At 45.0% G+C, this 27,250-nt stretch overlaps 1 protein-coding gene across 1 annotated transcript in view; it reads right to left on the bottom strand.

Annotated features, from left to right (window-relative positions):
- PPP2R2B (protein phosphatase 2 regulatory subunit Bbeta) overlaps window positions 1-27,250 on the bottom strand; it is a 156,414-nt gene that overhangs the window by 25,459 nt on the left and 103,705 nt on the right. Inside the window, exon 5 of the mRNA XM_045028591.1 lies at window positions 2,035-2,212. Within this exon, the coding sequence (XP_044884526.1) occupies window positions 2,035-2,212 (178 nt within the window). The remainder of the gene's footprint in view (window positions 1-2,034; window positions 2,213-27,250) is intronic.

Raw genomic sequence — 27,250 nt, 5'->3', positions numbered from 1 at the left:
CCCACTTACACCCTGCAGGCAAAATTCAACATGTCACCCAAACTGGAAAACAGCAGCTTGTAATGATGCCCAGCTGAGCTGTGTTCAATCTTATGGCTCTTGGAATCAGACAAAACATCGTAGTGGTTAAAAAAAAAAAGAGACTGAGACCTTCTCAGTGCCAGCTGCTATGGTAACACTTTGCATCCACAGCAAGAGCAACAGAACTAAAAAGAAAAAGGAGGTCTTGGCACTTACATTTACACACTGTCCAGACTGACACACACGCACTGTAACCATAACACAGCACCAATAATAGCTGGTATTTAGGTAGCACCTTTTATCTGAGGATCTCAGAGCACTTTGCAAACACTGAAGACCAGTAATGGCCTCCCAACACTTAGGGCAGGGCTAACACTTAAAAAGCTGCAGCAGCACAGATGTAGCACTTCACTGAAGATGACACTACACCCACGGAAGAACTGCTACCGTCAGCCTAGTTAATCCACCTGTGCAAGAGGCAGTGGCTAAGTTGACGGAAGAAGCCCTCCCATCACCACAGCACTGTCTACATCAGATATTAGGTCAGTATAACTGTTTCATTCAGGGGTGTGCATTTTTCACACCTAGGAGCAATATAATTATACCCAACGCAAGTTTGTAGTGTAGATCTGTCTTGAGTAAAGTCTGCACCCACCCACACATGCGGGACCAGATGGGTATATCAATAAAGAAGCTGCATTATTGTCTCTTACCACTAGAACTGATGCATACTAGCACAGGCCACCAAGTGAGAGAAGCTGGCACTACTGCTTTCTTGCCGGTAGACAAAGCTGTCAACTCTCCCTGAGCAGTGGGCATTGTCCAGGGTTCTCTGCTTGATGTCTCTCTCTGGATCCTTTGACCCTGTGACCTAGACCCCCGTCCCTGCTTTTCATTTATTTTCCCTTGTGATCTGATGACACCTGGGTTGTGGCTCTGACCTCACCTGAGGGGTGGGCCTTCCATTGCTTTGGTGAGCTCCCCTTCCCCCTCCCCCCCACATATCAGACAGTTTTCAGATAGGCTACCCCGTTTTACTCTGGGGCTCTCTGCTCAGTGTTCAGCATTTTTGTCTCCACTCCTGGCCTTACCCCTTTGTTTTCTTTCTCCCCCTTAACTGTCCTCTGTATCTTTGTGGCCCCTTCCCTCTCCCCATGAGGGAAATGCCATTGTACTTTCAGGTCCCCTACAGAGGACAAGTAGGCTCACCCTTTTCCCCAGTACTAAATTCACATCAGAAAAACAACAGCAGCTGCTTTCATGTCACATCTAAGCCAGAGAACCAGACTGACCCTACGCTAGTGTGAAATACAGACAAACCATGGATGCACATATTGTATAGGGCCAAGCCTGGAGGTCCTCACTCAGTTTATACGTGGATAGAATTCCCACAGAAGCAAGGAACGAGGCTGCCTTTGGAATTCTCTCCCCTTGGCGGAGTCTCAGAATACAAGTCTAGCAACGTTCGTGATACATTGCAAGATATGTGTATTCCATTTAGCTGTTCATGAATAGTTTGTTGTGTTCCTGCTTTACACTTTAATCTCTGTATGAAAAAAACCTACTGACATAAGGTAACTGAATGGGGTAATCTGCAGTAATAAAAACAGAATTAAAATTATTATTATTATTAACATCCTGTTGTAAAGCAAATCAGAATGGGCTAAATCCTGAAGACCTCCCTCAGTTCTTATTCAGTCCTTCCTTAGCAAAACTTCCATGGGCTTCATTGGAAATTTTGCCTGAATAAGGAATGAATAAAACCTGCATAAGGACCTCAGCATCTGACCGACCGTGTATACACAATCATGCACAAATAAGATATTTTGTCTAATGGTTAAATAAGAGAAACCTAATTCAAATATAAGAAGGATTTGTAGACGACGAAAAAGAAATCCTCCAAAAGATGTAAACTCAAGGTTCAGATGAGCTCATTCTTCTAAAGTCTGGGTTCTACAAGAACCTCTCCTGATTGGACAATAACTCCAGCCGGATTTATGAATCAAAGGATACTAAAACTTTGATTGGTTATTTCAAAGTTCCATAAGTTTATCCTCAGGTCATCAGCTGACATGTAGGTTTCATAGTCACTGTTTACGGATATGGAGTTGATGTGATATGTGTGCGCATTGGCAAATACTCTTCGGGGAGTAGCCTCCACCATTAGATCCATGGGCCTTAGTACAGGGACCTGGCAATAGAAGGAACAAAAAGCAAGGCGTTAGGAGAACAAAATAGTTTACGCATTAAAAGTAATGTCATTGCAACTTTCAGATCAGTACACTCAGCTAATATTCAAACAATCTCACCTACAGCTGAGTTAATCCAGGACACCGTACATTTATGGGGAGACTAGATTGTTCAGTGACATGAATTAGTTTTTGCTTCTAGGCTGTTTTTTGCCTCTAGAAATGAATCTGGTCTAGATCAGAGCTGTCCGATAGTTCCCATCTGATGGTTGTTTGGTGGTCTCAGTCCAGTTCTTAGTGGACAATTGTGTGCATCACATAAACCACCAATTCAACAGGCACTAACGGGCACTCCTGTGTTATCTTTAGTCCCCAGGGATTTAATCCTACCCTTTTCACGAACACAAATTTATTTAAGCCCCTCATGCCTCACAATTTTATACATTAATATATGCAACAAAGACTGAACAGTAGGAAAAACAGATGTAGAAATCTCTTATATTTGGAGGCAAGGTATTGTTAGGTTTGGGCACAGCACTGAAAGTCAGGTACCCTTGAGTTCTAATCCCCACTCTGGCAATGATTCCCTCATTGGCCTTAATCAAGTTATTTAATCTTTCTGCCTCAGTTTCCCCATTTGAAAAATTGAGATATTAATACTTACTAATTAACAGGGTCATTGTGATGATTAATTAATGTTTTGAATACCAAAGGTCTAGCATAAGTGCTAAGTTGGGTTTTTGTTTTGTTTTTTTATAAAGAAAATTGTACCTAAGTGCAGTACTTGGAACAGCACATTAAGGCCCCAATCCTGCTATCAAATCCACATGGATGGACTCCTGCCCTGCAGTTCTGTGTTGGCACAGGGGCCCATCTGTACAGATGTGTTTGCAGGCTCAGAGCTTCCAATATTAACATTTTCTTCCAAACTACTGCTAGATTGCTGCTAAAGCCAAGCGCATATTCTTATTGCAAAATGCAAATACACAGAAAGGGAAAAAATAAAGAAAATCACTGTAGATATTTTTGTTATTGGTTGACTAAACCTTCCCTTCCTCCAATCAGCAAATCCTTTATTCTTTGTTATTATAATAATATATATATATATATATATATATATATATATATATTTAAAGTAAACCCATGTCAGCATAGATTCCTGCCCCTCTCCGCACTCTATGGTAAAATAATGGAATTAGGAGATGGGAAGAGAGAGGAAAATAGAAAGAACATTGGAACAGATGGGGAAAAAAACTAACATCTACTTTTCCTTGTATGTTTATTAACCATAACCCACATAAGCCATCAATGGATGAATAGATACAGTCAAAAATATATATTTAATATATTTAGACATAACACTCTTAAGGCAACTTAATACAATAGAAAGGTGTCAGTCTATGCTTCCTTTTGCCAATAACCCATTCCCTCAAGCTACTTCATTACTGTGTGCATTATCTGTATGCTGCCCAAAAAGATTTCCCATGGCTGCTGAGGTGGGGATAGGGGTATGACAGCCAGGATCAAGTGACACTAGAACATAGGAACTGCCAGCTCAGAGCCTGAGCTTAATGTGATGAGCCTGCTTTCTAATTCAGCCTGACATATTCAATGATGCATCATTTGCTGTTGAAGGACTTTGCTCAGCCATCTGGGGACATAGTCTAGCATTTTGCTCAGAGACTGCAGGAAGCAGGCTGTCATTCAGACTGTCAGAAACATGATGGTTTGCAAAGGGACCGCGTTCAACTGTTACACCAGACTTCTTTGGAAACAAAAGTAAGTAAATAAATAAAAGGTTTTGGCATAAGATTTCACTCAACACAACACTGATATGCAGTACAGCCACGTCTTGACTGTCATGCCACCCGCCCAAGCCACACACGGATTCCTATCCCCAAGCCTGCATTAATCACTGCAATACCAGCGTCGGTAGGTATAGGTGTATTTTATATGGCAGTTTTTTGCAAAGAAATCAGTTTTCCTGCACCCTGAGAGTGAAGGTAACAGTATCCACAGCCAATAAACATCTCAGTTTCTAGTACAGAGCCATATGCAGTTTTTACTTAGGGTATGTCTACACTAAAAACTTAAGTCGACCTATATTACAGCCACTGCTGTACTTACTGTGGTAGTGCACGTCTACACTACCTTCCTTGGGTTGGTGATGTGCGTCCTCACCAGGAGCGCGTCCACTGACCTAAGAGGGGCAGTGTGGGGAGCAGGGCTGCCTAGAGGGGTGGGCAAGAGGGGCAATTTGCCCCAGGCCCCGCAGGGGCCCCCACGAGAGTTTTTCGGGGCCCCTGAGCAGGGTCCTTCACTCTCTCCAGGCCCCCCGGAAAACTCTTGTGGGTCCCAGAGCTTCTTCCGCTCCCGGTCTTTGCTGGCAGGGGGGTCCTTCTGCTCCGTGGCGGAAGGACCCCCCGCCGGCGAATTACCGCCGAAGGGGGACCTGCTGCCGAAGTGCAGCCGGGTCTTCGGTGGTAATTCAGCGGCGGGGGGCCCTTCGGTTCCGGGACCTGCCGCCGAAGTGGTCCGACGACCAGCGGCAGGGACCCCCGCCACCGAAGACCCGGCTGCACTTCGGCGGCGGGTCCCGCTTCGGCGGTAATTCGGCGGCGGGGGTGTCCCCACCGCAGGTCTTCGGGGCACTTCGGCGGCGAGTCCCGCTTCGGCGGTAATTCGGCGGCGGTGGGGTCCCCACCGCAGGTCTTCGGGGCACTTCGGTGGCGGGTCCCGGAACAGAAGGACCCCCCGCCGCTGAATTACCGCCAAAGCGAGGCCCCCCACCGCCAAAGACCCCAGGCCCCCAGAATCCTCTGGGCAGCCCTGGTGGGGAGCGGAGAGCCTGTTCTCTCAGCTCCATTGATAGCTCCCTGCTGGGAGCCTGGCTGCCTCACAGGCTCCTGGGAAGCTGCTCCCCACCCCTCAGCTCCCCATTCCCCCGTGGGAGCGGGGGGAGGGAGACCCACTCAGGGCTTCTCGCCTCCCTGCTTCCTGCTGGGAGTGGGGGGAAAGCAGCCTAGGGCTTCTTGACACTGGGGAGCGGGTTCCAGCCATCTGAGCTCCTTGCCCTGGCCCCCAGTTGGGAGTGGGGTCCAGCTGCCCCAGCTCCCAGCCAGGAGTCCAGCTGTACAGCTCTCCAGGGGAACAGGGGGGCAGCTAGGCTCTAGCGGCCTGGCTTTCTTGTCAATTTCACATCTCTGCTGGAGCCGTGAAATTGACAAGAGCACTAACAACTGACGCAAGTAACAGTGTCTACACAGACACTGCATCACCCTAACTACACCAACACTTCTGCTTGAGGTGAGCCAGCACTGGAACCTTGAATCTGATCCTCTTCCAAATCTGGTGTAGGATCAGTTCAGATTTGGCTCCCTGTACTCGAGCCCACCCATAAGGTTTGCAGAAAGAGCTAATCCCAATTCAGAACACTGATGGAGACCAGCTGGCAAGCTTCGTGAGCTGAATGATCTGAAACTGAACCTAACCCTGATTCAATCTCAAATCTACTTCCCAACCTAGTCCTAATCTGGAGCTGGATCCAAACACTGTCTCCCTGGCCATGTCTAGTTTCTGGAGGCAAAGATGGTTCACATGCTTATTTCAGGGTGCTTAGTTGCATCTGCCATTGAAAATCTCACCCATAGTTTTTGGGCTCACTGAGCCAGGGCTTTAGCTGGCATAGGGGAGTTCCCAGTGGACAATGGGGCTGCATAGTTTCCCTCCCAACAGCTACTGGCATAGGTAGTATGTCAACTGTGGGAGGGCAGTGGCTGGAGTTTATTGCACTCCTGCTATCCCCAAATGGAATATGGGCCATATGGGACTGTTGCCAGCTGGCACAAATTATAATGCCCCCCCCCCCGGAATGATGCAGAGAATCAGGGAATTGTAACTGGTTGTTGGTTCTCAACCTCTCTTTTTATCCTCTCCTGGGCTACTCTAGGTTAATGCATTGGGGAAGGGAGCCACCCTTTGCATACCGCTCCTTTAGGCACAGACACAGCTGAAGTGCTAGTCTGCTCTCCTTGGGGTTCCCACAACCCGAGAATGGAGCTAACAGATCTACGCTCTCCTCTCTCCTCGGCAATGCAGCACGCAAGCAAAGGATGTGGTGTTCTTGGGGTACTAGAAGCAGCAGTGGGAGGATTCAAGTACTTCAGCTAAAAATATCACACAGGGCATGGCTGTGGGAACGTACTTTCAATTTAGAATCAAATCCACATTTTCTACTGTCCGTAAGGGCCACTGGTTTGACTTCAGTGCTCTAGATGGTGGTACTTAGAAGGCAGTGAGAGAGCCTCCTCAGAAGAGAAACACAAGCATTCACTATAGCTTATGCACATTTATATATTTTGCACTAATGACAAAAAAGAAATGTGCGCAAGTGTGCATGTATCAATAGCAAACTGTCCAATCTTTCTTCTCAGTTGGAACGCTCGGGATGTCAGCAGTGCAACCCCTAGACTTGCCGCTGAAGACGTTTTGCACAATGAAATGGTGAATTTTCTCTTTCCATCATCATTTGTGTTCAAATATTTCATTGACAATAAAGTCTTTATCTCCACTGATGATAAAGGGCATAAAGCAAAGAAAAAGGATTCTTGGGTTTTTCAAAAGTGGAAGTGGGCTGTTTGTTTTAGCGAGGAAGCAGGTGCAGAATCGAAGTCATTTGATTTGGGGAATCCTAGAAAAAATAATAGCAAACCACTAACCAAAGAATCACAGATGGTAAAGATCTTCTGTCTAGCCCACCTCAGGGCTGATGTAGGTTTGTTCTCAGCTATATATTTTCTAATACGCTGTCTAGTCAAGGTTTTAAAGGTCTCAAGCAATACGGCTTCCAACAGTCCCCTTGGGAGACTACTCTACAGTCTAACAGACCTCCTCATTACAATTCTGCTCAACATACAACAAATGGAGAGAAATGATGGTCTAACTTAACAACACTGCAAACTACTCTGCATTCTACAAAGGTCTGCTACGCTGAATCAAACATTGAAAAAGAGCATCAGAGTTACCAGAAACTAATGCATGAGGCAATGAATTTGCTCAGAATTGCAGCACTTCGCAAGTGTTAAATGAAACTCGCTAATAAAATGACAGGTCACTTGGTAGCAATTAAAACTTGTTTTTTTAAGCATACAGCCTTCCTGTTGGGTGGTTTGAGCAGAGCCGAACTCCTACTAGTATTGTCATGACAATCTTAAACAAATATAGAAAACTCCTAAATGCATTCCTTATTCAATTACTGAACTAACTTGGAGGGCAATATCTGGTATTATATATACCCATTATTAAAGGGTAATTCAGTGTAACAGACCGAATCAAGTACATACAAAGGCTGTCACATAAAATAAACCAGTAACAAATTAAATTACTTTCTGTTTTTAGAAGGGAGAATGCCAGTCCTTTTTCATTTTAAAAAAATATGTCTTAATTGTCCTTTTGGATTTTAAAGAAAGGACCCCCCCCAGCACACGGCGCTGATAAGACTCATTTGATACCCGCACCACATTCAATCTCTCTCTCCTTGTCTAGAGAAGGCTTCTCCTTTCCTGAGTTAATGAAGCACTAATCCTCTCTTGAGCTGTAAAATTCGTTTTCTCCATGGTTCAGTGGCGGATGCGGTTCAAAAAGCAAGGGAGACAGCCTGCCTTGGCCCCTTCTCACACATCAGAATTGCATTTCTTTCTTCCAGATTCAGTCTACTATCAAAAAGATCACAGCGGCGTTAATCCGATCAGCGTAATTGTCATTGTTTTGTTAGTTCCTTCCTTTGTTCTCATCAGGTTTCTCCTGTTTTGCGTAGGTGGTATAATGATGTGCACGTTCTATGCCACTCTTGGAGAAAGGCATCGTTTTTCTTATATTTTGTGAGGGTGGACATAGGTCGACTGGAATCGCTTCCATGAGTAACTTCGTATCTCTCACCCTCCTCCCCTGCAGTATTGCTAAATTTTGAGTCAATAATTGGTAATCATCATCTTAAATCTCCAGTTTCAGGAGTCACATGAATACACGACAGTTCAAAAACCAAAATGCTTACATGCTGGCATGAAATATCTCAGAATTCTTAAGTCAATCACATGATCAGAGAACAGGTGTGGTTGACAATACTGTGACAAAGGCCCAGAAGGAGAGGCACCAAACTTTTATCCATGGAAGAAACTTAATGCTGCAGGATTTCTTTTTCTGGGATAAACATCTCTCTTTCTGTAACTTCCATATCAGAATTGTTTATCTTAACCATAAAAACGAGCAGATATCCAAATTATGTGGCACACAGGGAATTTGGGGGTTAAAATGAATAAGGGTGTGAACTCTGCACTGGCACAAAAAAAAAAGAGTTCTGGGACCCTGAAAGAGCTAGTAACCCCACTGACTGCACCTGGGAAGGGTGTGGCCAGGTGAAGGGGATGGACTCAAAAAAAGAGGAGAAAGCAGCTCAGTGGAGAGGAGGAGACCCGGGGGGTGGTAAGTGTGACAGCCTGCCTGAAACCCTGGGAAGGTAAAGAACTGTGTCAGCCTTAGACTGTGGGATGGAGTGAAGCACAGGAGCCTGAGGACAGGTGTGAAGACAACACATTATAGTGGAGGATGACCTGTGAGCGAGAGGGATTGGCCAGGTTAGCCTGCCTGGGGCTGAAGATTCAGTTGTTGCATTTTTGTTGGCCTGGTTAAAACAACTCTGTGACCCTAGAAAGGATGAACTTAAATGTGACCTGGCTGGAGGGCTGAGTTGTGAAAAGAGGTTGGAAGACCACAGGGCTGGAGTGAGTGTCAGCAGAGGAAACTAGAGAAGACTGAGCTAATACAGCATACAAGCTATGAGGAGGTAATCTAGTGGTGACTCCACTCTTCTAAAGAGGCCAAAACAGCAGCTCAAGTCAATGGCCTTCAAATATATACTGCCAGAAGGCACACCACCTCTCAGGGACGTACTGTATTGTTCCCATTTTACAGATGGGGAAAACAGAGGCAAAGAGTGTTTAAGTGACTTGTGCCAGGTCAAACAGAGTCAGTATCAGAGCCAGAAGTGGAACCCACTGCATGAGTGTCAGAGCCAGGAGTAGAATCGTGTCAAACCAACCTGATCGCTTTATCTGACAGGGTAACAAGCCTTGTGGGGGGGGGGAGGGGGAAAAGCAGTAAACGTGGTATATCTTGACTTTAGTAAAGCTTTTGATACTGTCTCACATGACCTGCTCATAAACAAACTAGGGAAATGCAACCTAGATGGAGCTTCTATAAGATGGGTGCAAAACTAGTTGAAAAACCATTCCCAGAGAATAGTTATCAGTGGTTCAGTCGTGCAGGAAGGGCTTATCAAGTGGGGTCCCACAGGGATCAGTTCTGGGCCGGTTCTGTTCAATATCTTCATCAATGATTTAGATAATGGCATAGAGTACACTTATAAAATTTGCAGATACAACCCCTCCCAGCTTGGTGCTTTGGAAGATAGGATTAAGATTCCAAGTGATCAAGATGAAATGGTCTGAAGTAAATAGGATGAAATTCAATAAGGACAAATGCAAAGTACTCCACTTGGGAAGGAACAATCGGTTGCACACATACAAAATGGGAAAGGACTGCCTAGGAAGGAGTACTGTGGAAAGGGATCTATCTGGGTGTCACAGTGAACCACAAGCTAAATATGAGTCAACAGAGTAACACTGTTGCAAAAAAAAAGCAAACATCATTCTGGGATGTTTTAGCAGGAGTGGCGTAAGCAAGACACAAGAAGTAATTCTTCCGCTCTACTCAGCTGGAGTATTGTGTCCAGTTCTGGGCGCCACTTTTAAGGAAAGATGTGGACAAATTGGAGAAAGTCCGGGGAAGAGCAACAAAAATGACTAAAGTTCTAGAAAACATGACCTAGGAGGGAGGATTGAAAGAATTGGATGTGTTTAGTCTGGACTGACAGGGGACATGATAACAGTTTTCAAGTACATAAAAGGTTGTTACAAGGAGGAGGGAGAAAAATTGTTCTTGTTTACCTCTGAGAACAGGACAAGAAGCCATGGGCTTAAATTGCAGCAACGGAGCTTTAGGATGGACATCAGGAAAAACTTCTGAACTGTCAGGGTAGATAAGCACTGGAATAATTGCTTAGTGAGGCTGTGGAATCTCTATGACTGGAGATTTTTAAGAGCAGGTTAGACAAACACCTGTCAGGGATGGTCTAGATAATACTCAGTCCTGCCATGAGTGCAGGGGACTGGACTAGACGACCTCTCGAGGTCTCTTCCAGTTCTAGGATTCTTGATTCCCCATGCCTTGCTCTATCTCCCCATAAAGTAATTTCAGTACCCACTAGCCAAGGCAGTTTGCCTTGTTTCTTAAATGCATTTGGTGCTGGGCAACACGTCTGTTTAATTAGAAAGTCTTATGTGAACACAGTGATGCTCATGCACTCAGATGTGTCTCTGAAATGGCAGCAAATGGGAGTAAATTCAAAATGGCATTGGTGGGCTGGTGGCTTGCCTCTGGCCAATCCATTTTAACGCTATGTGAGTGTTTGAAAAATTCAGTGGTTTGCAAAAGGCCTTCCAGTCATTGTGGCAAATTTACAAAACTGCAGGAGACCTAAAAAATGCCTGGCTCATGTGCTTTGTGTAAGCAATCTGGTGGGCTAAGTCACAAACAATGAATTGCGTGGCCCATCCCATGTATTTTAAGCAAACAAAAATTTGGGCCTTATTGTAGAAAAATATGTTTACAGTCAGGGGCGGCTCTAGGATTTCCGCTGCCCCAAGCACGGCGGCATGCCGCGGGGGGCGCTCTGGCAGTCACCGGTCCCGCGGCTGCAGTGGACCTCCCGCAGATGTGCCTGCGGAGGGTCCGCTGGTCCTGCGGCTCCGGCGGACCGTCCGCAGGCATGCCTGTGGGAGGTCCACCGGAGCCGCCTGCCTCCCTCCCGTGGGACGCCGCCCCAAGCGCGCGCTTGGCGCGCTGGGGTCTGGAGCCGGCCCTGTTTACAGTAACTCCCCACTTAACGTTGTAGTTATGTTCCTGAAAAATGTCACTTTAAGCAAAACGATGTTAAGCGAATCCAATTTCCCCATACGAATTAATGTAAATGGGGGGGGGTTAGGTTCCAGGGAAAATTTTTTCACCAGACAAAAGACTACACATACACGCATACACACACACAGTATACATTTTAAACAAAGAATTTAATACTGTACACAGCGATGATGATTGTGAAGCTTGGTTGAGGTGATGGAGTAAGAGGGTGGGATATTTCCCAGGGAATGCCTTACTGCTAAATGATGAACTAGCAATCGGCTGCGCCCTCAATGGTTAACACATTGTTGTTAATGTGGCCTCACACTCTACAAAGCAGCACGAATGAATGGAGGGAGGGGAGACAGCATGGCAGACAGAGACGCACACTGTGTGTGTGTGTGATGTGTGTGTGTGTGTGTGTGTGTGAGAGATGTGCATTGCCCCTTTAAGTACACTGACCCCACTCTAAAGTACACTGCCTTTTAAACAGATCAGCAAGTTGAGACAGCAGCTCCTGCGAGCAAGCTCCCTCCATCCCTGTCTTGTCCCCCACTCTATGGAAATGGGGTAAGTGGGGTGAAGGAGCAGGGGGACACCCTGACATTAGCCCCCTTCCTCTCCTTCCCCTGCACAGCAATCAAGAGGCTCCGGAGAGCAGCTCCAAGGGAGAGGGCAGGAGCAGCACATGGCAGTGGGGCGAGGGACAGCTGAACTGCCGGCAATTGCTAGCCTGCTGGGCAGCTGCCACACAGGGAACTTAGGGGAACAGGGAGCTGACAGAGGGGCTGCCGGTCCACCCTGGTTCCAAACCCACATCAGCTAGCTGCGACGGGCTGCTCTTCCTCCAACCAGTGGACAAAACAGGCGGCTGCCAAACGACATTATAAAGGAGCATTGTGCAACTTTAAACGAGCATGTTCTCTAATTGATCAGCAACGAACAGGGGCGGCTCTAGGCATTTTGCCGCCCCAAGCACGGCAGGCAGGCTGCCTTCGGAGGCATGCTGGTGGAGGGTCCGCTACTTGTCTCTCTGATTTTAAAAGAAGTGACAGACTTCTAAATATTTGGGTTATTTATTTATGTTGGCAGAAGGGGAGGATCTGCTCTCAGTGACACCAGCATCAATCTAGAGTAACTTCATGGAAATCCTTGTAATGCAATGGGGCAACTCTGGATTTACACCAATAATGGAGAGCAGAATCTGGTTCACCATGGTAACCATTTAAAAAAAATCAATACACAATGTAGCCACTTAATTTAGGTAGCCATCTGGCCAATGGCTACCAAACCTTCTTATCTGAGCTGAGGTAATGGAGTTATTACCTGTTTTAAGTGTAAGGAAATAATACAACGTCTCAGATACCACTGAGTAATAACTGTAATGTTCCCTTCTTAGCGACACCTACTGCAGTCAACTTTGTATGTATAATAGTGCTTACCTGTGGAGTAATCTATGATACTGAAAATGAGTCATATCTGAAACCATTATTTTGTTTAATAATTACATTAGATTAACTTGGATATGTGAGGGCAGCTCCCACTCAGCCAGTATTTGCTGCTAGTCACCATGTGAAAAATCAAAAGTAAGCCTATGAATTTTAGTGGGGTTTACTCCAGAATTACACCTGTGTTACCAAGATCAGAATTTAGCCCATGACTGCAACAGGAAACTAGCCTGCAAGTGAGGGCAAAATCTGGCCCCGTGAAATTAGCAACACTGAAGTTCCCTTTTGTAATGCACGCTAAACCGAACCTTCTATTTACAACAAAGAAAATATCTAGTCAGATGGCAGCACTAGTTCTTTGGGGCCAAACCCTGAGAGGTGCTGACCATATTCCATCAATGGCACACCTCTGTGCATTTGGTCCTTGATTTTTATTTTGTAATTCCAAAAGGCACATTCTGTGCTGTCAGCAGCAGAAATAAAAGGCCGATGCAGCCTGGGGATTCATATTTTGCAGATAGAATACGCATCAAAGACTATTTTCATGGCAGACTTACAATTTCACGCTCTCTCTGACTTTGTCTTATTGAGCCTTTCTCATGAAGTGAGAAGAGACACCTTTCCGTGTGAAGATAAACTTGCTATCTAATTACCAGTCCATGTTGCCTATAATACTGCTGGTTTCATCTGTTTTCCCTAGACATTTCCATCCCCTCAACATTACATTTACACTAATGCTATTTCTTGTGTCTTTTATTACTTTGGATTTTTCCATGTAATCAAATGCAAGGACAGAGACGTCCTAACACATCAAATATTCTTATGTTTGTCAGGGAGCAGAGATCCTGCGCTGAATTAAACTCTGCTGGGCTGTCCCAGGAGGACATGGGTCACATTGTGGGAGGAGTGAGATGTTCAGCAGGCTTAGGAATTCTACTAAGGGGACAGCTACAGTGAAACTCACTCATACAGGCCACTGCAAACTCCATCAACTGAAGGTGGCCTTACTGGGCCCATTCTTTTGAGGTGTGGTGCTTTAGCAAGAAATTGATGGGAGTGAGGACTGAGGGCCTCGGAGGAGCTGGATGCTGGAGCGGAGGCTGCTCAGCCCCTGGCACGATCAGGAGCTGAGTATGGAGCGCAAAACTGTACACAGCACCCTGAGAATGCACAAAAGGACAAAACCCTTTTCTCTGAAGAGCTGGCAAACCAAAGGCCCGAACGGGTGCCAAGCAGCGAGCAGACCAGAACAAGGCAGTGAGCAAAGTGTCCAGGGCCAGATTCCAACATTTCTGATGTCACATTGTCTCCCAGCGGAGCACGGGTGGGCTCTCATCATTAAACAGAAGAGAAAAATCCCTCTGCCAACATACAAAATGGATAAAACAAAAACAAAAAAAGAAAGAGGAGAAAGAGGGTGAAGCCAGGATATCAGTACCTGCCTCTCAATTTACAACATGCTATCAAATACTCAGACATAAGGTAACAATTTCCTAACATTTAATCTTTCATATTATGTTTAAAATAAAGGAGCCAGGAAATCTAAATGTCCATTCCTGGCTCTGCCACTGACTCACTCTGTGCTGTTGGGCAAGTCAATGAGCGCTCTGCCTCAGTTTTTCCCATCTATAAAATGGGGATAATGATTCCTACCTGCCTCACCTGGGTGCTAGGTGAATTAAATTTACGTCATGCTCTGAAGATGCATTATTCTTCCACTTATGGATAGGGGCTGGAAGAAATTCAGATTTAGATAAATTTTAATAGAACTTGTTCTCATTTCAAACTGGCCACCTGAGCCTGGATGATAGATGAGAGTCTTTTGATATGCTCTTTACTCTTTATCAGACAGTAGCCACAGTAGCGGTGCACACAATAAAGATGGTAAAGCCGATGCCGCCGAGCAGAAGAGGGAGTATGTTTGCTTTAATGAATGTGCTTAGCGCTTCTTGACAGACCTGCCAGCAGGAGTCCTGTTGAGCTTTTCAATTACCATTTCACTATAGGGAAGACTCCTGGCACACCAAATTGCTCCGGCACCAGCACACAGACAGGTATTCAGAGCACACCCACAGCTAATGGAATCAGAACCGGCTGGGAAGAAAAAAATAAAGCAATATTTCATTGTTTGCCAAGATCCAGCCTCCTGCGATACAGCCTAATACTCCATCGCAGCAACAGTATAACATGCTGTGGGTGGTGGGGAGGAGGATGAGTGTGCGGTAGAAAGGCTAGGTAGGCAGATTGGCACACTGCTCGCATGCCCTATGCACGCTCCAAAAGCTCCCACTCCTGCTTTTAGTCTGGGTTCTCTGGGGTGCTCTCTGAACACAGTGGAAAGGATTATTTTCTTTATGCCATCACTGTGTTACACCTACACAGAAACATGAACAGGGAACTGCACTGGAACCGTGCTTGGGAAAATGTGTCTCACACACAGAATGAAGCTACTATCCCCACTCCCTTTGGGCAAGGTACCACCACTATCCTGGATGGCTCCACCTGCGTGAATGCTTCTAGTGAGTGAGGTTTAATGCAGTTAGCAGAGTGCCAGCCATGCTCTGGACAGGACCTTTACCACTGAGCATCCTTCATACCCTGAGGTTATTTTCTTTAGCTCTAAACTTCCACGCCAGCCCCAGAGCTAGACTGCTGGTGCTCTCGGGCAGGTGCACAATGGTTGGGAGAGGGAGCCCTTTCTACGCTGCACATGCCTGCTGGAGGCAGCCAGCATCATGCTGGTGTTTGTGCTCTCTGGGAGCGATCCTGCATTATGGAAGCCAATGGGAGCGTTGCCAGGGCCTCTGAGCATACGGGGGCAGCCAGGCTAGTGCAGTTAAAGGTGCACAATACATCAAACAGAGGAGGAACGGGCAGTTAGGGCACGCTCCTGGCACCGCTCCCTTATGCCTCCCTTCCTCTCTCCAGCACTGGGGGAGCTCATGCTACTCCACATTAAAGTGTGTCATAGTTACCATCTGTCTACCCCAGGCAGAATGCCTTAAGCAATTACTGCTTGGGCACTACACTTCCCTTCCCTCACCTCCTACAGTGCTCGAATGCCTCTCAAACGCCAGCCGAGCCCCTGAGGTGCCTTGAAGAGACGCTTTCACTAAGAGCTGTTCACCCTCATGCATTTTCAAAGGTTTCTTCCCTTTTGGTTCACTGTTCTTTGACCCTCATGTTGCCTTTCCCTTCGTTGCTGCTGCTGCTTTGACTTTATGCACTATCCAAGTCTTATTTACATCCGCTGGATATTTCTACTGCTCAGCATCTGCCTTCATCCCACATATGGGGTAACCCCCCCCATGTTATTTACACAAGCAGTTAGCAGGATTTTGCCCATAAACACTGCTCTTAATCAATGTCATCCCACATACACTTCTTCTGCTCAATGTATTCCCCCCCGTGCCTAAAGAATTCTCCTGCTCAATGGTCTGTTCCACTTGGACACTGTACCTATTTCCCCACGCCTCCTGTTTTGTCCCTCTCAACACTGCATCACGCAGGCCTGAAGTTCTCACTGGAGCTGTCCAGAAAGTAAAAAACATCGTGATTCATGAATAAAAGCACCAAGTTTCTGGCATTCACGGGGTCATGTGATTTTTGGCAACTGCCAGGTATTTGTGAAACTGTCTGCGAATGCCAAAAACGTCATCAATCTTAGTGTGGGAACATTCATTCATTCCAAAATTCTTACCAAAAAGTGCCATATTAGTTTTCCCCTGGTTTAAAAAAAATGTCAGTCAGTCATCCAATCAATCAGAGAACAGCAGCAGTGCCATGTGACTTAAGGGACCAATCACACAATAAAGACAAACAACTACAGGCCAAAATGTATCTGTCATAACTACTCAGAAAATACTTCTGAATTAAAAAAAAAAATCACAGTCATGGCGATCAGGATCAGTTTGCAAACTATACACTACTCAATAGAGGTTACATTCATGGAAAGTATTAAAACAAAACAAAAATATTTCAAAGCATTCAGAATCTCTCATTTCCTGTGCACTCTAGCATAATATTTTTTTAGCTCAGTGTTCTTCTTTAATTATTATAGTTATAGATTATTTTTACTGTATGGTTCTTCAAGTTATGAAATGTGAGAAGTTTACAGCTACTTGGGCTAGAAAATAGACCATTTTTATTATTTGAGGGTAAAGATCTGGAATTCTCAGTCTCAGCTTTATGGACTGCTTAGAATTTCATTCCCCTAAAGGGCATGATTCTTTCAAATGATCTCGCTCATATATTTTCCCATCTCAGAAGAGCCACTGTCATTTTAAACCCATCCACCAGATTTATAGTGTTTCTCTCTTCTGATAATCAGGGAGAATTATGCAAAGGCACAGTTGTGTTATCAAACACAAACTCACAGCAATCTAATTCCATTTGATAATTCTCCCTGGCACATTGTTTTTACAGTATGCCTAGACAGAGATACCGACAGTGTAATTGCTGTGAAAAAACAGATGAAGAGGAAAAAATTCTGGAAGGTCAATTCTGGTCATCAGTGCTTCAAGCCAAATTTACAAATATTAAAATGGATGGATAATGAGTTGGCATTGGACAAGAAAGAATCCAGCTCATGATCTGGGCAAACGAGGGGGGAGGGGGAAAGGTGGTGAGCAAAGAGGCAAAATAACCTCCTTTTTTCTTTTCAGCAACCTGAAGAGTCAAACGGCCAGAGATCTAACTAACCCCTACATGCTGCTTCCATGTTCTACTCTTGGTTCAAGAAAGGATTAAGACTGGAAGGAAGATATTACAATTTTTATTTTACAAAATTAATTCAGCTACTAAAAACACACAAACAACCAGAACCACTCAACTCTCAAACTACAAGTATGGATTGTGGTGTCCTGGTCGAATTCTCAAACATCTTCTGCCTACTGATACCTGAATCCCACCCTTGTGGCTTCAATTGTAAATAACACTCCTCTTTATTCCTGAGGTAACAGCTAAACAAGCAAGCAGCTAAGAATCAGTGACACTGGGGAATGCCGCCACACCTCCTTTCCTCCAGCCACATTTCTTTGCAAAGTGGCTGTGCCACACCAGAAAATCTGGCCCTGACTTCTTTTTTCCTTTATAAACTAACAGTATTTAATGAGCAACAAAAAGTAAGTAAACCCTAAAGAGCGTGCTCCATAAGACAAAAGCGCAATCCAGATGGTTGGCAGTGGGTTAATAGCAGAGTAATAGACTATCCTCCTTGAGACTGTATGTGTCAGTACGAGTCTGATACTGTCCCACCAGGGCAAAGGTGGGCAAACTACGGCCCACGGGCCACATCTGGCCTGTGGGACCCTCCTGCCCGGCCCCTGAGTTCCTGGCCCAGGAGGCTGGCCCCCAGTCCCTCCCCCGCAGCCTCAGCTCACTGCGCTGCCGGCGCAATGCTCTGGGTGGTGGGGCTTTTGCAGAGCCCGGCCTGACCCGGTGCTCTGTGTTGTGCAGTGGCGTGGCTGGCTCCAGCCGGGTGGCACGGCTGCTTGTCCTGGTGCTCTGGGCTGCGCGGCTGTAGCGCTGCCAGCCATCGGTGCTCCAGGCAGCGTGGTAAGGGGGCAGGGAGCGGGGCCAGGGGGGTGGATAGATAGCAGAGGAGTTCGGGGTGGTGGTCAGGGGGCAGGGTGGTCAGAAGGCAGGGAACAGGGGGTTGAATGGGGGCAGGGGTCCTGGGGGAGCAGTCAGGAAGGAGAGGGGGGTTAGATGGGGCAGTGGGGGCAGTCAGGGCAGGGGTTCCAGAGGTGGTCAGGGGACAGGGAGGGGTGAATGGGTCAGGGGGGCGTCAGAGAACCAGGGGGGTTGGATGGGGCAGGATTCCCAGGGGGGCCATCAGGGGGCCAGAAGCAGGGAGGGGGGTGGATAGAGGGCAGGGGCCAGGGCACACCTGGCTGTTTGGGGAGGCACAGCCTCCCGTAACCGGCCCTCCATACGATTTCAGAAACTCAATGTGGCCCTCAGGCCAAAAAGTTTGCCCGCCCCTGCACTAGGCTTAAAGAAACAAAACTACCTAAGATTGCATTTTGAGCTCAGCTGAGCATGCAAATACTGCACACTGAACTGTTTTAGAGCAATATAGGTAACCAGCGCAAATGGGGAAACCTTTTTTTCCAATTATTTTTGTTGCAGTGGTTTGACAATGATCTGATCATTTGAAATTGATTAGTTCTGCCACATGCATTTTATAGCACTTCATTATTTTTAAAAAGCCAAACGGTTCAAATTACCCTGTTTGTCATTTAAATGATAATGTTTTTGAGACTGTAAAAAGAAATACAAAATCTCTGTGCTGTGGAATAAATACTCTGACACCAGAGACAAAGCCCCAGTGCTAGCAGCATAACAATTTTTATCCACAGCATCATTTTTTCTCTCTCCACATTAAACTGCAGATGCTAGAAGCTGCATACAGAGCTGTGCATGGTATGAGGAATAAAGTATAAATTCTCCATGAAACTGTCCCCAGGAAACAAGGAATTTGCATGCTTTTGCAAAAAGGAAGTGTTGTTATATATGAGATTTTACGATAGATTTTTTTTTTAAGTTAAAAGAATGAAATGATCGGTCTTATTCAGAGATGGCTTCATAACAACAACAAAATGCCAGGAGAGTAAATGCATGTGCTGACCACAGCCGTGTAGCAACTTTGACTTTGAAATTAACTAATCGTAAAAGGGTCTATTTTCCCATCAGCGTGGATGGATATATGGGCGCAACTTTCATTAATTTTTTTTTTTTTACAGGGATTTATTTTAGTGCTCCTGGAAAAAAAAAATGCTGGGTTGTGAGCCCTGGAGACTGAACTCTGTTTTCCACAGAAGAGGGAAAGCACAGATAAATGCAGTTCTTGTGTTCTCCGAACCTCAACCCAAAGTGGAGGGATCCCCTCAAAGGATGCAGTGGGAGTTCCACCCATGTTCAGACCCTGTTCTCTCTTCTGAGATTGCTACCAAGCATGCAGACTGGGATGGAGTTTTGTGCTGCAGAAACTTGGCCTTTAGGGACTGCACCAAGACCACTCAACTAAGATCACATGCTACAGATCACTAACTGCCATCAGATAGAAATGATGTTCACTCATTATTATACTAGAGCAGACTACAGAGACTTCAAGCAACAGGCTCCTTATCAAATTAATATCCCCTGACCAGCCAGCTGCTAAGAGCCCAGCCACTGTTAAAACATACTGAGCCAAGTTCAAAGGCAGAGATACAAAAATGTGTGTAGGTCGCTTACAAGGATGTAAGTCCAACTTGGGATCCAAGGTATAGAACCTGCAAGATGAGCCAGGTTTAAGCCTTGGGCACAGTGAGACTGGGGGAAGAGGAAAGAATCTGTGTAGAGCAGGGAGCCGTTACAACCACATGTGACAGGCATGTGAGGAAAAAAGTTTAAACAACTGCTCACACAAAGGAGACTGCAATGCCGTCTGGAATGCCCAGGTGGGATTCTCAGGGACAAATTCACTCCTCCCTAGGCTTGCAGAGGCACTGGAGGCAGTTATCATGAGCAACAGCAATCCCTACGCTCAGTTGAGTGCAACACCAAAGATTCCCCTAAGGGAACCCCATCTAATCCTCAGCAGAATCATGGTGGCCTGGATGAGGGGACTTGAGCGAAGAATGCAGTACACGTCCACAGATGGAGGCTGAGAGGCTGAGATGCTCTGCTAAGGAGAGAATGAGAAGACATGGCGATGGCTGCGCAGGAATGCCCTAACAACGGTACAATAAATTGAAGAGAGGCTTTTCTTCAAGTGAAGATGCAAGTGAAACAGAAACGTGCAAGTCACCTCCCCTGCTGGCAGGGGAATATCCATCTCACTGTGACGGAGTAGCCAATAGTCCCGTTTTATTTTAAATCTATTTCTTGTTCACCCATCTCACACGTCTCTCTAGATTAGCCAGACCTGTATTCTCATTAATCGAACATACTTTTGATTTCTTCCATGGGCCCCAGAGGATTTCACTAGCAAAAGAGAAGCTTTCTGGCATATATTAAATGTAGGAAAGGAGATCACATTCCTTCTAGAATAGGAAAACCAAACTGCAGCATCAAGCAGAATGAAACCAAAAGGTTCCATACACTCTTTGTACAGCCATGTGGACAGCTGGTTTGTTAGAGAGATGTCCTGCTCTGGAGAATAACATTTTATTATATCCTTACTCACAATAAGAATCATCCTAATTTACCCATGCCATGCTAACTTTCAGTAGCACCATGCTGCACTCTTTTTCTGAGGTAGAACCTGGGAATGAGAGATCTGGTCCAGAGAAAATAAGAACCAACCATGGCCCATCATTTGTAAGGACACTTAATAGGTGTAATAAAAGAATACCCCTCAAAAGGAATGCTGCAACCAGCAAGTCCTTTTGTTTGATGCAATGATGCCTTTGCTGTTACTGCTCTTAGATTAGATTAGTTCACATACAGCTTGGACGGTTAGTAAATGGCGGGGAAATAAATGACTCAAATTATAACAACAGATGACTCAAAATTATACCAATAGACACTCATCTCTATCGTCCCTCAGGATGGCAGACTCTAGTCCCCTCTGCCTTGATCTTGGACAAAATCCTGTTTAAAAAGGGGAACTAAAGACTTTTTAATAAAGGTTCCACACTGCTAGCCAACCTCAGAGATGTCTTCTTTTTTTGGTATCAGAGAAAATTGAGGTAGTGATTTATACGTTTCGAGCCTTTTTGACATGTGCTGTATCTTGGGTTTCTTCAAGGCTCAGAAACTAATCGGAAGCTTATCTTTCCCTTTGTGTAATGGCAAGCTGTCAGCTTCCATGACCCTCCAAACAATTTAATAAATGACACCAAGGTTTCACCTCAGAGACAGAATGTCTTGATATTCCAGGTGTTCAGTCAGGGCCAGCCCCTACACGCAGCACATGCTGAAGTGAGACTGATAGCTACGCTTGCTGAGCTGATGGGACTCCATTTATTTCATTAAATTAAAAATGCCCAGTATCCATCAGGATGGTCCCATATTTTCACAGAGCACTATTGTGGCAGCTAAGATGCAACTGTTCAGGAGTATCTTCCTTCTGGCTAGCGAAAGCTGAGTGAATTACGAAGACGACCCACCCCATCTTCTCATCACTAGCAGGCTCCACTCCACAGCCAAGTTTCAAATAGGCAATTGTGAGCCGGCAGACCAGGTGCCAGCTCATGCCAAGGCCCCAGGCATCACTGACCACTGAAATGCGTAGCTGGAAACCAGTCTGGCTTACCTGTGGGTTAGCATAGTTGAAAAGGATATTAGTGTTATAAGAATGTGTTTAGCGTTTAGATTTTATGGAATGCTTGTACAATGCTGAAAGTATTATATTTGTACCCCATGCTACAAGGTAGTACTTACGAGTTGGCTCTATAACTGTATTAATGTTTGTTCTGAAGCAGTGTAACTCACCAAACAGGAAAAAAGCTTGAGCAACTGCAAAATGCCGGATTCCTGCAGAAGGCGTTATCTCCTGCCCATCAGGAAGGACTACTGAATCCAAATGGGCCACTGTGGAATAAAGACTTTGTAGATTGCTCTCCACACCAACCCATGAAGATGCTAGGTGCAACAGCGCTCATCCCATCATCTTGGACTCCAGGGATGTAGGGATAAAAATTTCTGACCAGAAGGAATTAGGGTCTCCTTATGCTTTCTGGACTCTGAGGGGCAAAGATTTCTAAACACAAGTAAGAGACCCCTAAGCTGCTTGGCTTGGGTTGGCTCCAAAGGACATAAAAGACGCTTCTATCATCTTTTGAACTTGAGATTGTATTTTATTTCTGTGCATGCTTACCTTATTTTAACCTTGGAAAAGGAAATGAGAGTTATTTATCAGTTAATAAGCAGTATGTTACAGAATTGGCTACCAGTATTGCCTTTGGTGCGAGGTACAAGTTTCAAATTGACCTGGGGTAAGTGATTGGTCCTTTGGGACTGGGAGTAATCTGAATATTTTGTGATCATTAGTGTAAAGTGACCATATATCACAGAGTCAAGCTTGCCAGGGTGGCAAAATAGATTGGATTGTCCAAGGGGACTATCTGTGACTCCTTGTTAAGGCTGTCTAGTGCCTGAGGAGTTTACACTTGTTACTTAGTTGGTGAATTCTAAGTATAGAATTCACACCCAGTGTGGAGTCTGTGCCCTGCTTCTTAACAGTCTGCCGTGAGGTTAGTATGATCACTTGAGAGTCACTCCAGACAGTGTAACAGCAATATCTTACCATAACTCCATTGCTTCCTTCCTTCAGGATCTATTTCCTAACAGACACCTCTCTCACATCTTCAGGGTTACTTTATGCTTTTTTCCTCCCTTAAGCCTTTATTGATGTGCTATGATTTAGAAGACGGTTCTCATCCAGGATTGGATGAGGTGGTACAAACCAATACAATCAATTTTCTGTCTCCACTTTTATCCAAGATATTACTTTTTGGATATGATCTGAGATCATGTCTCACTGGTTGCAAACCCGTTCCTCTGGCAGGCCAGCAGATATTCTGCCAAACAGAAGATTGTTCATTTGTTCCTATTGCCTCCCTTCATTTCATTTAAAATCCATGCCTAGATTCTGATTTTTAGACCAGAAGGGAGCACTGTGCTCCACTAGTCTGGCCTCCTGCAAAACACAAGCCCTGGGAAGTCACTCAAATTCCTGCACTAAACTCAATAACTTGTGGTAGGATAGCTTTCTTTGCATGGCTGTCCCACTGAAGGGGAAGTGACCTTGTGTTATCTATGGCATTCATCTTTCCTTGAAATGACTGGCTGATTCCTCTTTTAGAAGTGCAAAAGTCACTTGCACTTCTTCTGAACCTCTAATTGGGGTCCAACACTCACTTGGATTATTAGAGATCCACTCGCAAGACTTGTTTGGATTTTCTGCCAAATCAGCTGACAGGTCACAATGCTATAAGTAAGGTAATAAGATTGGGGTTCTGGGTACAGTTGAACAAAGATGAACATAGCTTGGCTATTATGGGGGGAAAGGCTTTTAATGGTTTGGTCTATGGGAGAATGAAAGAGTCTGCTGAATGAAGCCATTGTGGAACACTCAGCATTATCTCTGTAGAAGTGGACAGCAAGGGGAATGTCTTACAACCCCAAAGTGAAGGGAAGCTGAACTATATCCTGCAAATGTAAAGAAGTGGATAAAAAGTGAGATCACAATTGTAGTGCTGTCAGCCCCATCAAAACCCACACCAACTTAGAGCTTGTCAACATTTTTCTAACTTTGATTTTTCAACAGGAAATAATTGATTTTTTCAGAAAAATATTCATAAATTCATCCTATTTTTCCACCAGCTATAGAACTTGTTGAAAATGTTCAAAATTAGAAAAATTTTGTTAGAACAGAAATTGAAGTTTTTATGGAAAATGTCCCCATTTTTCACCCAGCTGTCTGCAGTTAAACTATCAGCATGAAACTTCGCATAAACATTACCATTACAAACCCTCTTGCTTGGAGCAGGCCAAGGAAGATGGTACCAGAGCCTCTATGTTAGCCTTTGGGTTTGTCTACACAGCACCGTAGACTGGTCTTTGTGGTGTGAACTGCAGAACGCTCTAATGTGTAATGCTCTAACTGCCCTGTATAGACCCTGCTGTTGCAAACTAAAAGAACCTAGTTCCTGTTGATGCAATACAGTTTCATATGTTTCATTTCCTCATATGCCATTCGCTACCTCATGGGTCATGCACCCTGCTCAATACTCTTGTCTACCTCTTCCATTCGCAGAGGTTTGCCCTTTTTTGCACGGCTTAAACCAGCCTCCCTCTTTTTGTGTACCAAGTGACCTCCCACCTTCAGATTTCTCATGTTGTAGGCTTACTCTCTTCCCTCATCTCCTCTGACTCTCTTCCCACCCTCCCTCCTAATCCTCAATCGAGTACTGTGTCAGCACAATTAGAACAAAAGTTCCTTGAGGCAGGGATCTTGTCTATTTCTTTGCTTGCATAGCAGCATATATGCTGACAGGTTAGCGCATTATAAATTAATGATAATGGTAATAATAATAATGAGAGCAATCTGCTGTTGGTTGAATTCCAATTCTAATCTTAACATACACATTTGGGCAAATTATCCATTCCCCGCATCCCTCTCCCCAAGCAAGCACTGTTCACACTAGACTACTTGAGACTGACACTTAACTACTAGCCTCAATCAGAAAATGATAAAAATTCAAGCTGAAAGAGTGATTATGTCCCACCTTTGCCATTCCCTGTGACCAAAGCAGGACCGCAACCCTATAACATACTCTTAAATGCTTTGAACGGCTCTGGTTTAAATTTGTGCAGTGATGGGTTTTCCACTAAATCTACGGAGAGGCTATTCCACAGCTTAATACACCTTGTTCTTAGAAAACATTTTGAAATATTCTTGCTTCAATTTTCCATATTTAAATTTCATCCCATGGCAACCCCTTCCCCTACCATCAGAATCATTCCTCCCTAGATTGGGGAGGGGGGGGGTGATGGGGCTGTAATGGGATGAAATTTAAACATGGAAAATTTAAGCAGAATACTTCAAAACTTTTTCTAAGAGCAAGGGTAACAGCCCTGGTATTTGCTGAATGGTAACTGGCCAGTCCTAGTTACACCATTCAATGATCCTGACATTTTCTCTGAGGCCCCAATCCCACAACTCCATCCATGTGGGCAGAGCTTTGCGCCCCCCTCCCCCAAGCCTCTGTGAAATTCCAGCACTCTGCACAGATGAAGGGGGCTACCTGCGCACATCCAGGATCGGGACCATGGTCAGATTCAAAACAATTAATTAGCCTGTTTGTGGAATACACACACATTTTGTATACAAACACACGATCCTCCTAAACAGTTATCTGACCGGCACTCTGAAAAATGCCAGCAGTCTAAGGGTTAACTAGCAAGACACTAACTGCAGCATTTTAAACCAAAAAATGAAATATTAAGGCAGCATAAGAAATGCAGCCTGCTGCCTTTTCATTTTCCCCCCCCAACATCAGATAGTCTGTACCACAAAATGAAGCTGTCAGGAGTCTACCCTCACTTGAAACTGGGCGGTTTCAAAGTGAGGACCCGCATGTCTTCCCCCCACCCCAAAATCCTAGGGTAGGTCTCCTTCAAGCTGCCACCACTCGGTCGATTACGTGGGCCGAGACACCCCTGTTTCCCCCCTTGGGAACACAGATCAATTCACAGAGGAGGAACCTTCCCCCTCCCCCCTCTCTCCAGCCTGCTCTGGAGACAGAGGTGCCTGGATTCAAACGCCTTGAATCTCACACACACAGGGAAGCAGCCCACTTCCCCCTCCCCTTCCCCTGAATTTCCCCAAGGGAAGGAATTAACCAAGTCCAAAGAAAAGAAAAGAATTTATTAAGAGAACAAAAGAAAATACAGAATCTCTAAGAGCCCAAGCTGGACACTCATAGGGTATAACCTTATCAATCTCTGGAGAGAATCCCCTCTCCCCCTTTTCTCAGTAAAAGCAATATCAGCAAACAGGAATAAAGCATTTCCTTTAGCAAACACACAATTGCAAATATAGAAATCAAATCATAAGACTAATTTGCCTAATTAATACTCACTATTAATTAGTAGAAACTACTCCAGGAGAACTTGGAGACATGACTGTCTTCTGTTAAAACCAAAACCAGTTCTCACCAAGACAAAGGCTTCCCTCCACAGAGATTTGAAAAAATCTTATCTCTGATTGGTCCTCTGGTCAGGTGGTCACCAGGTACTACATGTTAACCCTTTACAGGTAAAACAGACCTTAACCCTTAACTATCTGTTTATGACACGCCCCCCAAATCGCCAACAGTGGGAACTACTGGTGGTGATTTCCTCCTAGAACTGTAAAATAAACAGATAAACAAAACACATGCACTATTACATATACTACTAAGTATGTAAACAACAAGATATTTGACACTGAAGAACACTTTGTATGCATTTGAGCGGACATACTTGGCATCGTCCTTCCCCATCCCCTCCCAGTGGAAGGAATGTTTTTAACCTGTTTTTGCTTTGTTGACCCCAGAATGCCCCCTGGGATGTCAGGGCCCAAGCTTAAGAGCTTGTCCCAGTACTTAGTTGGAACTACCAACTGTCTTTGAGGATGCTGGCCTTCCTGGTGTCCTTCGGCAACTATCTGTTTATGACAGAAGCCTAGGAGCTGTTTCTGCCCCAGATAATTTCCCCCCTCAGTTTTGATCATCAAAGGAGACAGAAAGTGTCTAACTGAGCACAGCACCCCAGGGGGATATTTGCAACCTTCTCCTTTCTAGCAGGAAAGATAGTTAAAAGTGGGAAAATTCTTATACTGAAGCTTCAGTTGAAGCTTGATTTGCAGTGAGAGAAGATCAAAGCACACACATCCCCAATTTAAAGAGATTTAAGCCCTGGATATTATTTGTGTTAATTATTTCTTGCAAACATCCCATAGCATTGGTACAAATGTATACATAGGGCCACTTTGGAGAGTTCTTTGATGGTGCAAAATTAGATCCCCATTCAGGCTTTGTCTACAATGCCAACTGAACAGACAAAACTTTTGTTGTTCATAGGTGCTTAAAAAAGCCCCACACC

Source organism: Mauremys mutica, chromosome 8 (assembly GCF_020497125.1).
Source record: "Mauremys mutica isolate MM-2020 ecotype Southern chromosome 8, ASM2049712v1, whole genome shotgun sequence".
Classification (NCBI taxonomy): Eukaryota; Metazoa; Chordata; order Testudines; family Geoemydidae; genus Mauremys; species Mauremys mutica.
This window is presented reverse-complemented; position numbering and strand designations above follow the sequence as displayed.